Here is a 16,329-nt window from a genome sequence, read left to right on the forward strand (position 1 = left end):
TCACCTGTGTTAATCCGTATGTATTCATGTGGTTATTTAATGTCTTATCTACATATATAATTCTGAACGCTTGAGGTCTCCATACAGCCCCTGAAAAACATTAATTTATTCTTTCAAAAAGAAAAATAGAAAGAAAGAATAGTGCATTGAGGCTTTTAAAGCTATTGTTGTCTTATGGATGAACCACCTAAAAAATGTAGCTCTTCCATAATGTGAGTCTGAACCCGCTTGAAACACTAGAGGGCATCATGCTGCAATGAAACACAGCACAGGCTTTCAGAGGACTTTATTGAAATATTTTGTTGTTGAAAGAGCCGTAACGTTGACAAATTATTTGAATATTTTCATGTTTATATACTGAAAACACTGGTCACATACAAATGACAGCATACTCACGGTCACTCACACACTCTCACAGTCAGATATTCACATATATTATTCACATGGAATTTTAAATATCATATTAGGAGTAGCTATTTGAGATGTACTTTATTATTCTTTATACTGTGTCACTAACCCAGGAGCTCTACTAAGTGTTTATCACACAGTTTCAATGTATGTACATTTGCATATGAGTGTACATATGCATTTGTGTATGACAGTCCATCCATCCTTTGGTGAATCCACATACGTCCAACTGTTCTCTCTCACCATCCCTCTTTGTCCATCTACTTGCCGTTCTTCTGTTTCTTCTGTTGGAACTTCCTGAAATGGGTCTGGATGGTGGAGGCGGCCTTCTCAACTTCAACCGGGCTGAGTGGAGGAACAGCGGGCACGGTGCACGTCCCATTGCTGGCATTGGAGTCTGAGCACGACAGGACACAGGGTATAGCCAGAGAGGCAGAGGCAATAGCCATGGAGGCATAGTCTGTAGCAATGATTAAGTTCAAAACACATGGTGTTCAAATTAGCCTTCATTTGAGCGGGCTATTTTTCTGATCAGTGTTTGATTTGGATTTGAATCAAACCCTCATGGTGCATTCAAGATGACAATTATCGTGGCAGAAAAATAGCCTGCATTTAAATAAATTAACAGCATTACTTACTCTTTCTATACACCCCTATGCTGTTCCTCCTGAGCCCATCAAACTGGAAATAGAAACAGGACAGCTGTGTGTTAGGAGACACTCACTGACGCACAAAGGGGGAAAAAAATGAGTTGAGCGAATAAGATACTGGTCAGGTATGATAATTATCAGTGTCACGATCTTATCTGGGGCTTAGCTGGAACATTGTTCACATAGCCTACCACCGATGGCACAAAATGAGACACATGCAGATAACCACACAGACGCTTTTGCTATTCTTCCGCTCGCCTGTACAAAATGTGCAGCCCATAGGCGTGAATGTGCATGTGTGAGTGCACCTGTGTGTGTGTCTGTCCTTTCCTTTACAGTCAGGGTAATGACCTCAAACACAAATCCTCCTTGATTGAGATTACAGCTCAAGCAGAGCAGCGGCAGGGAGGCCAGAGGCTGAGGACTGGATCAGTTTAGCCTGCTTACCCGTCAGTTTGGCTGCGTGCCTGCTGGCTCTGCGACCTCGCCAGTGAGGCCTGCTTTTCTCCTTTTACCAGAAATGTTAAGGTGACAAAACATCTTTCTTCACCTTCCATCTGTTTTTCTCAATGTTTGCATCACAGTAGCTTTTTTCTTTTTTCTTTTATTGTGGGCTAATGTTTTCTTTCACCTTCTCAGCTCTACAGCTGACCTCAGTTACCACCAAAGATTCTCTGCCTGCCATAGTCCCTCTCTTTTCCGCTGTTCATCTTTCTAAAGTTCAACATCAAGTAACCTTCAAACTGTTAGCTCAAACTGAGAAAAAGGCACAAAAAATCCACAAACTGGTGAACTACAGTTTTCTTTTATGCATCAGACATTAGAGATATGCTTCCTGATTCAGAAATCCATTGTGAAAGCCTGAGGAATAGCCAAATAACTGAAGCTGTGGACCGTGTTGATCCTCCTACAAAGATTTATTTATTCACTGATATTGAGTCACTGAGGGCCAAAAGGTCATGGTTAACTAAACTCGACTTTACTATAATATTGGCTTAAGTGCAGAGGCACCAAAACTTGTAAATCATATCCCTCTGCTGTCCTCCTCTGAAACATGACAAGCAAACCAAACATGTGACCCAGCCGATATGCTCGCATGCTGAGTCAAGCTTGCCTGCTGACCTGCCGCGTGGTCTGTCTCAACGTTATATACAAAAAGATTAGAAAACAAATTTATGAGTAAAAATTCCAGATACAGTGTCAGGGGAATTCCAAGTTTCAGAAGAGATTACTTGTCTCCTTTTCAACAGAAACACCCATCGGCGTTACTGTAAAAGAGGTCACCAGGAGAGGGCCCCAACGGAGACAGAAGAGACAGAAGAAAGGATGTGGTAATAATGGGTGACTCAGTCATGTGCAGAATGAATGTGCATTGTATTGGCTGCAAGACACAATTGCTGTGGTGCATCAGCATGGCGACGTTTGTGACAGCAGCTAGACTTGGGCACAGATCTCGTTAAAACTAACCTCCTCTGCTTTGCTGCTCCTTCGACTGTGAGACACTGAGTGAACCTGCCAAGGCAAAGGCTGGGACACCATGTAAGGCAAAGGGTCCTGCTGCCGTGCAAACCGCATCCCTATCTGAAAGTGAAAAGGACTTTGGGTTAGGGATGCCAGCATGGTGGTCAAAGTGTGAAACACAAGTAACCCCAAGACTCAACTCTAGCTAGACCTTTGCGTGTTTGAAGATCTCTCACCCACATGTCTCAGGTTTATTAATCAATTAATCATGAAAAAACATGAAATCTTCACTAAAGTTTGGCCCACTGAAATTGTTCTGTGGTACTTAACTTTTCTCTTTGCTGAACTGATAAACACTTTCAGAGACATGCATTAAATGTTACATAACAAACAGAGAGGAATACGAGAGAAGAGTGCTGCACATTAAAAGCTTGGTTTAAGGTCACATTTATTAGATTTTGATGCTGTCGTTATAAGCCTGCTCATAATTTTACAACAAAAACTTTACCCCCAGTGTATGTCCTCTAATATTGAAATACAATGAAAACTATTTTAATATTGCAGAGTTTTTAAGGAAATACAACACTGTCTTAACACACTTTAGCAAACTAATAATTAACTCTCTGTTTCTACTCTTCTATCACTGGAATCGTCTTACCGTTTCTACGACTCTGACCACCATATACATGGCTGTTAACATGGTGACCAACATCTTGACCACTATTCCTTCAGCACCTCTATTAATCCTTAATGTTTTTCTTGGTTTTCAATTGCTTCCCTCACTCCTGCTGGAGGAAAGGTTAGTCCACACAGGAACAGATCTTGGAAAGCAGGAATGCGACGGAGGGAAAATTGACCACACAGTCTTGAGACCAGTTTCTCAGGTACACACAAACACACTCTCATCAAACACACAAACAAGCACACACGCGTGCCCACGCTTCTCACACGGTTCTCACAGTCTCTGACACATGAGGGTAAGACTGTTAAAGAGCTTTGCAGGACAGAAATAGAGGAGCAGTAATCTTTTCCTCTGGACAGCACTTATCCCTCAGGTGTGCTTTCACCTTCCCAGCAGTCGAGGCAGATTAGGTTTTATTCAAACCTGCAGGGTTAAAACAAAAGAATAAACCTTACTGATCATTTACTTAATTTTATCTCATTTTATTTTCCTTCTAGTTCAAATATCTCGCATGCTTATACAAGCTCATGTGTACATGGTGTTAGTCATCCATAAATAAATGCTCAAAAAATTGTAAATAAATGGATTTTGGTCCAGATTATTTTCCAAAAGGTAAGTGGTCAACCGATCCAATCAATTATAAGGATTTCTCACAACCTTGCAACCCAAAAGTAGCTCTTATTAATTGGTTTTATGCTTAAGTATGTCATTTGTTATCCATTAATGAAACAATCAGTTACAACTTATAACCCTTCCTCATCAGAAAGAGGCACCAGCATATATAATTAGTGAAGGGTAGTGGAGATAAATGCATGATGCCTGCTTTCTTTCAGTAAGATTTAAGGTCAAGTTTGCTGCAGTGCATTTAGATGTAAACTCAAACTACTTAAAAGGTGTGTTAAAAGTGCTAAACGAGTTAAAACTACTCTTTCTTTCCTGCATTTCGTAAGGTCGGGGTAATGTTAGATTCTGTAATGGCTTTCATGTTTCTAATTGTTGCTTTTCATTGTAATAAGTGTATTTCCATGATTTCTATGTGTGTGTTTATTGCCTTCTTACGAACCAAATCAAACCTCTTCTGTGGCAATAGAGCTGAAGTACCGGGTATTGTGTTTGGCCTTAGGTGCCTGCTCTAAAATAACCAAACAAGCCCAAACAGTGTATTAGTTAAGATGGCTGGAGTAAACCAGTTATGCCACAGGGGTTTCTAGGAAAAGAGCTCAAAAGTGAGACTAGAGGGAGGAGGCTATGGCGAGGAGAACAGGCTGTATATGAATAAAAGACAATGTCAGTATGCCAGCTATTTGTTTGTAGTAATCAGATAGACCTATATCTGAGAGATCACACATGACTGCAGGTTTGTGTGCGTCATTGTCTGGAGTCTCGTCTCTGACCCCCGCAGACCAGTGATAATCCTTTGGACATGTGCCTAAATGAATTTGGCCAGGCTCTGCACTGCGAGAGACAGACACCGCTGCTCTTATCTGAGTATCAAGCCCTTCATGTAAAGAAGTTTTACATAATCTCTGATGCCACATGTGTGCGTGTGACTGATGTTCATTTTGTTCTCGGTGGTGCAGGAATGTGTCTTATCACTGAACAGACTGATGTGTGAGCTCCTGTGACAGAGAGACACATACACCTGGTGACAGGTGAAATGTGAAGCAAGCTCGTTTTCTTTTACCAAGCAGAAATATATACAAACATTATCATTAAGAATTCTTCTACCTACCTACTAACAGTTGGAGAGAAGTCCACAAAATGAGTACAGATTTCCCAGTGGACTAAATTAAAGTAGCTAAAACTAGCTCCATCTCAGCCTGTAAAATGCAATGTACACCTTATTGCATTTGACTAATAATTTAATATATAACAAAATAACGGCCACAAGGGGACATGTTACTGCATAGCTACTAATTTAGCATTTGAAACTTCATGTCTTTTTTACTGATAAAGCATGTGTACTTTTACTTCAGTTGAATGTTAAATGCAGACCTTGACTTGTAGAGAAGTATTTTCACATTGTGGTCTTGCTATTTTTTATCATTACATTTACCTAGATGCTATCCATACTGATAAAGAGGTGCTAATATTCCAGCTTTTCAACCATTATGTATGGCTACGGTTCACAGTTGGAAAGTATCTTAAGCTGTGAAGTGATAAAACTGAGAAATAGTCACCTCAGAATTGAGCTTTCAGTGGTGCGATTTATCTTTCTGACAGAGGCCTTCATATCAGCAGGTCGTGCTGCGTTGGATCAGGTTTTACTGTGAAAAGCAAAATGAAACAGGGAGGAGAGTCTTGCTTCAGTGAAGCATTTCAGGTAGATAAAAGTCAGGACAAACCAGCCTTCTTCGTACTTTCCACAATGAGAACTCTCCTGGGACATCAGGTTACAACATATACTCATCTATTGTAAGTAGGACAACAGAGGTTTTCACATTTGTGCATATATGTGGTATTAGACAAAAGAAGCTTGCACATACTTTGGACTGTGTTGTGCTGGCTTTTAAATGCCAGTAATGTTTGTGTCATGAATTTTAATCACAGGCTTCAAGTCAACACTCGACATTGTTAGCGGCTGACACGAGAAGAAAAACTCCTTTAAAACGGAGAGGAGAAGCAAACAGTGGGATTTATCATGTCTGTCAAGCTTTCTAAGAGGCTGAGCAGCAAAAAGAAAAGTATGTTCCTTTTTTCTTTCATTTTTCAAGGGTTGTGGCGTCATAGCATCAACTTGTTCTGTGGATAGTATATTGATATTGTGAAAATGAGTGAGTCAAAGAAATGAAAGCTGTCTGAATGTTCTACACTCTCAAAAAATTTGCCCTGAGATATTCTATATATATATATATATATATATCTCAGGGCAAGATATTGTGTAATAGATCAATTAATAAAATTGATGACTTTTTCATTCTTAAGCTTGTTGCAGTGATGTATAATTTGGAGAGTTCAAACCTAATATGAGCTATCAAGGCTTGGGGAATCTGACTTTGCTTCAAACAAAAGAACAGCTAGCTTAGGTGATAATCAATGCACCTGTTTTTGCCCCATTTAGATTATCAGGTGTGCAGATCTCCAGACAAATCAGTGGCACCTTTTAAGAGGTGCTCCTGGAGCAACCCAAGCCAACACAGACTGTGTTACCCCTAAAAATCTGTCTGTTTCTCCTAAACCTCAGCTAATTCAACTACTGCTACTGCTACACTCTACTTTTCACTCAGAAAGTGCTTTGGCTAATAACGCTAAATGTGTGCAACCATGATACCAAATAATTTCATGTTATTAAGGAAGGCAGAAATGAATTTGGGCTGACCACTACAGCAGCCTCCTGTGAAACAAAATGAGATAAAAACCTACTGGCCAGGAGGGATGTGCTTGGATAAAAGCACAGCATTGCTCCATGTTTTAATGTGTTTGCTCATGTTTGGCAGCAAATGTAAATTCTGGTCTTAATGGCACCACAGGATGCTCTGTTTAAAGGGAGCACTGCTGTTTTGTTTCTAGATATACTTGAGACCCTGAGCTAAAATGTTAATGGCTAATAAACTGCAGGGACAGGACCTTTCCTGTTAATGAATTGTTACTGTTCTGTGTTATATATCAACACTTTATATGTAACATTAATGAAATCAATATTGACATTTTGATCATGTATTTTTAAGGTACCTTCTACCTCTTGCTACTGTTAATTAAAATTAGTCTGAGGCGACAGATGAAAACTACACAGAGCACAAATTCAGTATTGATAAAAAGTTAGTTCAAGTCAATGTACAACGACATACAAAACATAAACTATATGCTTTCCAAGTCTAAATTTCTAACAAAAACTAATTCAACTTTGATTACTATAAAGAATTCATGACACTGAAAAGTAATTTCTTTGCACTTACATTTCAGAGAATCTTTTTGCTTGATCATATAAAATCAAATTTTACATGTACATGGATAAAGATATTTCACAATGGAGGATTAAAAAATGTGGCTAATCCACACCTTAAATGATGGCTTTGTTGTTTCAAACCAGAGCCTCCAAAGAACAATGCCCAGGCAGAGGTCCTCAATATGCTGGGCCTGGAGGCCTTCTGGACTACACCACTGGACCCAGCATCTATGTTGAACATCAGCACTTGGACTCTGGAGAACCAAGCTCCTCTAGAGCTTAAGGATTTACCGAATGCATTCCTCCAGCGCCTTTGGCTACTTGACCCAGATGCCCGGAGTCCTTGCTGCAAACCTCCACATGATATTCCGAACAATGCAACCAAGGAAATAATCAATGGTTTTGGAGAAAGCCAGTGTGCAATCAACCCCCTTGATCTAGTTACAGCTGTCTTTATGTCTGCCAACACTTTCCTTCAACAGGAAATGACTGTGCGCATGATGCAATGCCAGTTTGCTGTGCCCCTAGTCCTTCCAAACATAGATCCAGAAGAACCCAGTCAGTTTCTTCTTTGGCCTATGCGAAGTGTTGTGAGTCAATGGAGGTCTCACTTTCCGGATAAACACAGGAAGGTCCATGAGGGGGATTTCGCAAGTACACACATGCCAATGGTTTCTTGTGTGAAGCTTGGTCACTGTGGTGTCTCCAAGTCACAGGTGCTAAACAATGTCATAAATGGACTAAGATCTTCTCGTGAAACATTTCTCCACAGGGGAATGGATGGAGGACAGCTGCCCCGAAGACTCTCCAATGGCCTGGTAGAGATCGGGTGGTATCTACCCACTGGAGACACCACCAGAGATATTTTTCCTGTCCCTGTGGTCATCTCTAACCTACGTGGTGATGCAAGTACGCAAGAGAAACACCTTAGCCTTTTATGTCAAGTGTCATCAGCTTTGGTTGTTTTCTGTGGGAATCTTAGAGAGAAAGAAAAACAGCTTCTTACTTCCTACAAAAACAGGGCAAGCAAGCTCATCTTGATTGACCTGTCAGACACTGAGAGAAATGAAAACAGAGTTGTGGGGTTTGTTGATCAGAACCTTGAATTAGACATGGGTCTTCCCAGAGGATCAGTGCTGCAAGGGGGAGCTCTGAGTGAGGAGGAACTGGGTAATAGGCTGTGTGACACCTTGAAAGATCTCTTACCAGATAAACTGAAAGTTGTTACACTTGAGGCAGCAGCAAAATTAGCAGAGGAGCAAGGCTTTAATGTGGATGAAGGGGTAATCTGCAAAAAGGCAATGGCCACAGTGGAGGAAGTACTGAAAGGTTTGGACGAGGGATCTGCTCAGTTTAGGGAGAGACAGCTTCCTCTGCAGGGGTCTTTGTGGAAAAAATTGGCTGAAATAGAAAAAGAGGAGAAAAAACAGAGGAAAGAAGGACAAGAAATCAACACCCAACTCCAAAAAGAAAAGAAAGACATCTTGGTGGAGTTGAGCAGTTACAAAATGACCCCAGCAATGAAGATTTTCACCAATGCGCTTTTCACAACAGATAAAGTGGAGAGGGCTTGTTTCCTTAGTTGGATGAAGCTGAAGCTTCAGCTGATGCAAATTGAGAAACAAAACACTCCAGGTGATCTTTTTGCAACCCTGCAGACAGAAAATAATGGTTACATGCCTGAACATTCTGATGAGCTCAAAAATGGAGCTGATGATGACCTGAGGGACAGTGATAGTTTCTGCACAGATTCAACATTTGAAGATGAACAAACTGAAGAGCTGCTTGTAAATACTGAACTGCAAATTTCTGAGCAAGAGTTTGAGATAGGCCAAGAACATATTTTGCAGATGTCCACAGAAAAGACCATTGAACCACAGTCACAGCAGAAAGATCTCGAGAACACGCATGATCCAGGCATAGAGCAGCAGTCATACATGACACCAGATGAAAAAGAGATTCAAGGTGAAGAAAGTTTTAAAAGCAAAATCTGTTTTGAGGAACAAATTGCAGATCGAGTTTCTGAGGACCAAAACAGTCATTTGGAGCCTGGAGAAAATGGAGCCTTGACGTGGCAAGGGAAACAGCAAGATGAACCAGAGCTGATACCAGCTAAGTCAGATTCGACTTCTTCTGTCCAACAACAAATGTCCCCAGATGTTTCCTTTGAACATCATGAAGTCTCATATTCACAGTCTTTTGAACATGATCCATCCTTGCTGGGGCTTGAGCACTTTTTGCGTGAGATGGGCCTAATTTTTGAGCTGACACACATCAGCCCTGGCAGTGGGAGTCAAAACGTGTTGCGTCTCCCTAGCTTAGCTACAGACCTTCTTCTCTATGGGATTCCACTTGAACTAATGGATGGTGATGCGTCAAACATCCCCATTCACTGGCTGGGCTGTGTCTTTGCAGAGCTCAAACGCCGCCTACCGCAAGAACAGCGCAGGACCCGGGTGCTGACAAACCTGGGTGTACATCATGCTAGGAATGCTGAGGTTCTTTCTGCATTATTTGGGGTGAAATTTCCAGAGGGAAGGAAAAGATCCACTAAAGGGTTATACATGGTCACCCTCTGTCTCCCTGATAACCTTAGAAAAGACATGGAATGTGATTTTCTGTTGTTAATTGATGTGGAAGGTCTCTGCTCAGGCAACAAAACAAATACACTGATTTGCGACAATGAGATGGCCACTGTTGCAACGGGACTGAGTGATGTTTTAATGCAGAACATCTCTTCACATGCAGGTGCTGACTTTGAAACTAACTTCACTGTCATAGTCAATGCTCTCCTACGCATCCAAGAATATGGCCCCATGCCCATTTGCCAACTCCTGGTCCAGGATGAAGGATTAAACAGCATATTACAAGCCTCACAGTTAAGGCGTGTATCCGATATGTTTCAGACTGTGGCTGGGAACAGAGAAACTAACAATGCTGATCACCATTATGCAAAGACCACAAGCTCTACAACCTGTGTCAAAGGGCCATGGAACAATATGTCCCTTTCTGAGCCAACTGATACAAAGTATAGTGAGGCTGTGTTAAAGCTTAAGCAAAACCTGTTTGGGGCATTGAAGAAGTGTGCAGCTAAGTCTCAAGCTACAGGTCTGCCTGAATTTATGCGCCGTTTGTGTGCTGTTTGGGATGCAGTGAGAGAAGAATCATTCTCCATTGGTCTACAAAATACTGACATAGCTTTAGAATTCTCTTTAATGTGCACAGAGCTTTCCCAATGGGAGGACAGTTTCCGGGAACACATGGAAAGCTGGTTTATGGTGGCAACAAGTAAAATCTTCACTACAAAGGCAAAAACTTTGGATCCTGCGATCCAAAATGGCCTTCTCAATCAGTTAAAGGATGAAGCCAGAGCTGAAGTCAAAACAGAGGTGGACAAACTCAGGTCAAAAATAGAGGCCTATTTGATGAAAGATGACACTCTCAAAATGAACACATTCAAGACAGTCCTAATGAGCAATATGGATGCCCTCCAGGAGCAAGTAACTGAAGAGATAATGCAAAGGTTGGAGGTAGTCAATGAGACCCACTGTTCTTCCACGCAGTTGCAAAATTTTGAGACCTTGCTGGAAAAAGAACAGGAATCCAAGCTAAAAACACTGATAGAGAACAGCAAGTCCACCAAAGCTCTCCTTCAAGATGCTGAACTAGAAGAGGAGTTTGATGGTGCGTGGAGTAAGGTGTTGTCCAACTTTGACTTCAGGCCTTCAGAAATGGATGACATTACTGCAAGAGTGACTGATATTCTGAAAGCGAATCTAATCAACCGCGGGCTCCAGAAACACTTGAAAAAGCTTGAAGTCATTGGCCAAAACCAGTCATCTACCTTCTATGTTTATGATGAGCACTTTGGGTACCGCAGCAGATTAAAGCACATGTTTGAAGACAACAACAGACTGCAGAGGTTAGAGGCTCAACGGGTAGCATGCAGTATCATAGAAGAATATCAACAGTTTGTGGCTGATAAATCTAGCTCACCAGCAGATTTCTCTGACAGCTACATTACAGAAGTGTTAGAAAATGTTGAAAAAGCTCTGAAGGAAAAATCTTTGGAAATCAAATCAGCTTTTGAGGTTGATCTGAAGGTTTATCTCTGTAACACTGCATGCCAGGACTTCCAAAAACTACATGACCGCTATGCCAAGGACAAGGAGCTTTTGACATGTATCTCTGCAACCAAGACTACATACTTGGCAGAGTTTATCTACCAGTTCAGGAAAAGGGACCAGTGCCAGAGGATGGCTCAAACATTCACATCCATGGTTATCAAACCTACAGTTCTGGACTACATCCATAGACCACTGGGGATGTGTATTGTTGAAGAGATTCGAGATAAAGCCCCGCAGTATCGGTCCCGACGTGCCTTCCACCAGAGTTTGTTGGAAGAGCTGATAAAGGAAGACTGCTTTGAAAGCTTCCTAGAATATCTGCATTCCTATGACAACTTCAGACTGAGGAAGGTCCAGGAGACAGTGGTGGCTCACCTCTCTGAATTAACCAACTTGGATAAATGTAGGCAACAGAGACTTGGAGAAATTGTAGGAAAGATTGCGGCAGCAGTGAGCAAAACAGCAGAAGGTACCAATGGAGTGCTGAGTGATGCAAAGCCGCTGCTGGAGAGAGTGTGCCTCACTTTAGAGACAGATGGAGATGTGGATGTCACAAGGGCCTCTCTGGATGGACCTCTTTTCAGTATTACCACAGAATGGGATCGCTTCATCACATGCCTAATGGAGTTACTGGCTGCAATGCGGTTGGACCTAGCCCATGAGTTCTCCCAAAAAGTGGATATCACCCAATTTCTTCAGTGCCTTCCAGTTCAGCCCCACGACTCCCTCTTCAACAGAGTGAAGGGCTGTGACAAGCAATGTCCTCTCTGCAGTGCTCCCTGTGAGCTGGAGGAGATGGGGCATGAGGTCCACAGGGCTCTGCTCCACAGACCCAAAGGCATGTTGCGCCATAACTCCTGTTCCCTGTCCGATGTAAGCTGCTGTGGAAGCATTAGTGAGGGCAACCTAGGCCAGAGCAAGGACACAGATGGCACATCTCAGGCATGCAGGGGCCTCGATTCTCTCGACCCAGACTGGAGCATCTCCCCTGAGGACCCAAACAGCCAGATGTCCAGTGTTTATTGGAGGTACTGTGTGACTTGTTAATGCTAAAATATCTTAATTATTATCATTAAATAGTTCTCTTACATAATCTGGATGTTATGTACCAGGATATATATTTTTGTATGCAAAGGAACTAAATATTCTTTGATTTTCAGGTATGTGTTGGCCAGGTTCAATGAGAAGTTTGCAAGGGAATACAAGCAGGAGCCAGCCAAGATTCCTGAGGAGTGGAAGACGATCACTAAGGAGGAAGCACTGAACAGTCTGAAGGAGGCATTCCTCTCTGACTAGTGCTAATATTAACACTGCCCTGTGCTGTCTTTATCATAATATAGTAGATGTGATTATTGATTGAAATTCAGGTTTTATCTTGTTTAGAAGTCTTTTGCTGTTATTAAGGATGTTGATGTTTATGATAACACTTATTATGGTAACTGACTTGTTTTTATCATTTTCTTTTTATAATTTCCTTAATAAGATAGTGTCCTTTATTTAAACTATGCTTTTGAAATGTATTGTGAATATTGACTCCTTATTACCTCACTTTTATTGCTATTATCTGGTTCACTGCTTCCTGATCAGATAAAACGATGGCAAAACATTATAGGGTATTAGCATGCATTCAAAACCAACCAATGCTAATACCCTGCAATATTAAATGAAAATACAATTGTTTACTTTTTTTAACCGTTGTCATTTAATACTTGAGAATTAATACATCAACTTTCTTGTCCATCCATCAGTGATTTCCAGTATGTCACGTTCATTTGTTTTGTGTTCTGAAATGACTTACTAGTATAACATTAGCTTTAAGCCTTTTGTTTAATACGCAAACATACAGGTTATGATTCCACATTTTAACTATAAATGTTATAATATTTAAGTGAAAAAATAAGTCAAAGTGTGTATTAAAATGACAAAAAAAAAAGAGACTTGCACAGTATTTATTCACTCATTGCTTCATTTAAACTCACTGTCACACCACAAAAGTTGCTCCACATTTCAAGGTTACACATTGTAACTCTTCTTCTAGGAGCACAGATGGACTCCTCTGATGTGCTTCATCAACTTGACTAGTTTCCACAGTGGAACTGTGCATTGAGGATTGCATGTTCCTGCTTGGTTAGTCATGACAAACTTCTTATGGTACCAGATATACACTTTATAGACCTAGCTCAAAATCAGTGAAATAAAAGAAGAATGAAAATGGGAGAAAGTCAAATGGTGAAATCCACAAGAGGGCAATGTGGGATGGAGGAATCACCAAGCAGGGCTCATTGTTTTTGACCTGCAATACCTGCAATATCTGCTCTACATGTCCATTCATCCAACTATTCATCTTTCCATCTTTTCTACGTCAACAGGGCATTAACATTACTCATTAACATTACTAAACAAATTAAACTGTTATTTGATCTGTTACATGTGCAACAGCAAAATAAAAGACAGTGACGGTGACAGTGACTTATAGTAACTTTGGGCAGGTCATAGCCTGACAGCAAAGGTCACCTCTGTTCTTTGCCTCGGATTCTGTACAACCATGTGACCAACAACAGACTGGTACTAAAAAATGACCCTGAACGCTTTTACCCAGACCAGCCCACCACAACCAGCTTGGGGATACTTAACCACGCCCACCCTATATGACATATCACATATGACATAGTGATGTGTCTCTCTCGCTCTTGTTTTTGTATTATGGATTGCTGAAATGGCCTACAGAGCAACTGGCCCACCGCGGTTTCTCCCAGTGCTCCCAATGACCAGTCTGGCTATGCATGTGACCACAAAGATCCCAGGCTTTGTGTGAAGGTTTGTTTGAAGGCTAAATTGTCAGTGCTTTATTTATCTATTTATTACATTTGAAATCGAAGGTGTGCAAGATGTGGTCCTCTTTCCTTATTGTGGTAGCGTAACATCTGGCAGTAAAGACTTACACAATCTGCAGCAGTTCTTGGGCCAGCCTAGAGGTCCTGGGAGTCCCTGTTTTATTAGTAACTTTCGATGGCCTGCGTCACTTCTCCTCAACACTTTGTAATAATGTGCACTGTACAGTATTTCATGCAAAAGGTCAGAGGATGTGAACATGCCACTTTTATCTTTATGCCTCTATGTGGATTCCATACTGTGAAGTGAAAATTAAGTCATGGTGACAGAGGTGAACATTGGGTGGTGGTTTCTTTTTTCACCCGGCAAGATATCATGAACTCTTTTTAATGCAAATGATTTAGCAGACAAATGTGAACATCCAGCTTCCACCAGGCTTTTATGTTTATTTTTCCCATTGAATTACCTCCTCCAGTTGTGTTTGTTTTGATAAATAATCACAGTATGGGACAATCTGCCTTGCAGCCAGATGGAGGAAACAAAGCTTTACACACAGCTGCATGCCATGAGCAGCAGATTTACTGACCAGCATAAGGATGAATTTATCCCTTTGTATCTGGCAGATGCATTAAGTCCACCTGTTTTCTAGACACACAAAAGTAAGAAGACAATAATAATAATAAAAAAATCTATCATGGTCCATACGGACAAAGACATAAATGTCTGTAATCTAGTATTAAGATATGTTGGCATTTATTGACACGAGATAATCTTAAAGCATCTCTGCTCAGGCTTCATGAAGGTGCCATCATTACAATTTCACAAATACAGACTAGAAGACACTTCAATGTGTGTGTGTTAACCTGTTTTCAGCTGATTGGGAGATAGGCGGAACAGGCAGACAAACACGGAGATAATGTGGCAGATAACTAGCAACAGTTCAGGGAGGTGAGAATTGTTAGGACACATGCTGCAGAATAGAAACAAAAAAACCTGGCCACGGTGACAAAAGTTGCCCTCATGTACACTTGGGTTGAATGACAGGAATTGAGGACACAGTATTGCATAAGCTCATACTGAAGTCTGACCTTGATATGTCTTTATTACAGTAATCTACACTCAGTCTATTTGGCACACCATGCAAAAACTAATAAAACACTCATGCAATAAAATCTACCGTCATGAAAGTTGGTGACACGGTTTCACAAACACAAAGCACAAAGTTGTACTCGCAGCAACAACAGTCAAAGCAGCAAAACTTCACAGGGCAACGTGTTTTTTTGTTTTTTTTTTTAAATGGGACATGGTTGCCAGTTTGATTTGTTTCAAACGTCTTTCAGCCACAAACATTTGCAGGTTGAGGCTGGGGAGGGAAAATGAGCATACATCACGATGACATACAGTAAATACTGATATTTATCAATTTCTGGCATCTCCCTTGACTCATTTTAATATTTTATTGGCTCACACACACAAACAGATGCACAATGTTCTGCACAGACCCACAGATAATGGATGTGCAGTCACAAAGCAACTTATCTTTGTCTGTTTTTGCAGAATAACTGTAAGACAAAGGAAAAACAGTGATTTTCATTGATTCCCCATTTATGATTTTTTCTTTAACAACGTTCTTTGCTAATTGATTAAAGAAGTAGAGCTGTAGCTCTATATTAGTGCTTTTTAAACTATACAGGCTCGGGCTATCAGTGCCTCCTCTAGAGCTCTGCTTGTGAATGATATTGGACCTGTGCTGTCCCATGTGTCAATACTTAAAAAAGATTTGTGGTAGAAGTCTGGAGTACTGCAGTCTGCCACTCTGACACCTCAAATCAATATCAGGGCCCTTTTCTTTACAGGTGTCTAGAGCTCTGACAGATTTTCACACTTGACTCCGTCGCAAATAGTCAGCCAACGATTGTCACCATACACTACCTGTGATACATAGCTTTAACCTTTTCGGTCTGCTGAGTGGGAGTGAACAGACTGACTGATTACACAACATTGTCTACCAACCTGACAATTGCAAGATATAAGTACCTGCCAGTTGATTTTCATTTCACATTGAAATGAATGGGGAAACAACAGCTGCCTGGAAGGTGGAAAAACTGACTCAAAAAGATGTTTTTCTGTGAAGTATACGCAGTTTGTTTAATAATCGGGCAAAATGTATAGGAACACTTGTATGATTCTGTATTTTTCAACATGAGATAATACAACTGTTTTACTAAGAAATACATCAACAGATAGTGCAGCTTGTGGCAGTATGAGTCACCAGCCTGTTGG

The 16,329-nt window shown here is 40.9% G+C and overlaps 2 protein-coding genes across 4 annotated transcripts; one reads left to right on the forward strand and one right to left on the reverse strand.

Moving 5' to 3' along the window:
• Positions 1 to 271: 271 nt before the first annotated feature.
• On the reverse strand, positions 272 to 3,510 carry LOC139336757 (uncharacterized). 2 transcript variants are annotated; one of them, XM_070970977.1, is made up of 4 exons: positions 3,178 to 3,510; positions 2,526 to 2,639; positions 1,047 to 1,089; positions 272 to 868 (listed from the first exon to the last, which is right to left on the reverse strand). In XM_070970977.1, exons 1-4 carry the CDS (start codon positions 3,229 to 3,231, stop codon positions 669 to 671), a joined length of 411 nt encoding a protein of 136 aa, XP_070827078.1. In that variant the 5' UTR covers positions 3,232 to 3,510; the 3' UTR covers positions 272 to 668. The 2 variants fall into 2 exon arrangements, with proteins under 2 accessions (XP_070827078.1, XP_070827079.1); XM_070970978.1 differs by having other exon boundaries at positions 272 to 805; positions 3,178 to 3,507.
• A 2,060-nt stretch (positions 3,511 to 5,570) lies between these two features.
• gvin1l2 (GTPase, very large interferon inducible 1-like 2) lies at positions 5,571 to 12,862 on the forward strand. 2 transcript variants are annotated; one of them, XM_070969611.1, is made up of 4 exons: positions 5,571 to 5,616; positions 5,752 to 5,885; positions 7,232 to 12,242; positions 12,375 to 12,862. In XM_070969611.1, the coding sequence occupies exons 2-4, from the start codon at positions 5,843 to 5,845 to the stop codon at positions 12,508 to 12,510; spliced, it is 5,190 nt and encodes a 1,729-aa protein (XP_070825712.1). In that variant the 5' UTR covers positions 5,571 to 5,616; positions 5,752 to 5,842; the 3' UTR covers positions 12,511 to 12,862. The 2 variants fall into 2 exon arrangements, with proteins under 2 accessions (XP_070825712.1, XP_070825713.1); XM_070969612.1 differs by lacking the exon at positions 5,752 to 5,885 and having other exon boundaries at positions 5,574 to 5,616.
• The last annotated feature ends 3,467 nt before the right edge of the window (positions 12,863 to 16,329 follow it).

Source organism: Chaetodon trifascialis, chromosome 9, assembly GCF_039877785.1.
Source record: "Chaetodon trifascialis isolate fChaTrf1 chromosome 9, fChaTrf1.hap1, whole genome shotgun sequence".
Taxonomy (NCBI): Eukaryota; Metazoa; Chordata; class Actinopteri; order Chaetodontiformes; family Chaetodontidae; genus Chaetodon; species Chaetodon trifascialis.

Coding starts and splice junctions, on each gene's coding strand:
- LOC139336757 (XM_070970977.1), bottom strand. CDS start 3,231: ATGTTGGTCACCATGTTAACAGCCATGTATATGGTGGTCAGAGTCGTA. Junction 2,640..3,177: donor TGGTCAGAGTCGTAGAAACG/GTAAGACGATTC, acceptor TTTCACTTTCAG/ATAGGGATGCGGTTTGCACG. Junction 1,090..2,525: donor GGAGCAGCAAAGCAGAGGAG/GTTAGTTTTAAC, acceptor TTCTATTTCCAG/TTTGATGGGCTCAGGAGGAA.
- gvin1l2 (XM_070969611.1), top strand. CDS start 5,843: ATGTCTGTCAAGCTTTCTAAGAGGCTGAGCAGCAAAAAGAAAA. Junction 5,886..7,231: donor GCTGAGCAGCAAAAAGAAAA/GTATGTTCCTTT, acceptor GTTTCAAACCAG/AGCCTCCAAAGAACAATGCC. Junction 12,243..12,374: donor ATGTCCAGTGTTTATTGGAG/GTACTGTGTGAC, acceptor TTTGATTTTCAG/GTATGTGTTGGCCAGGTTCA.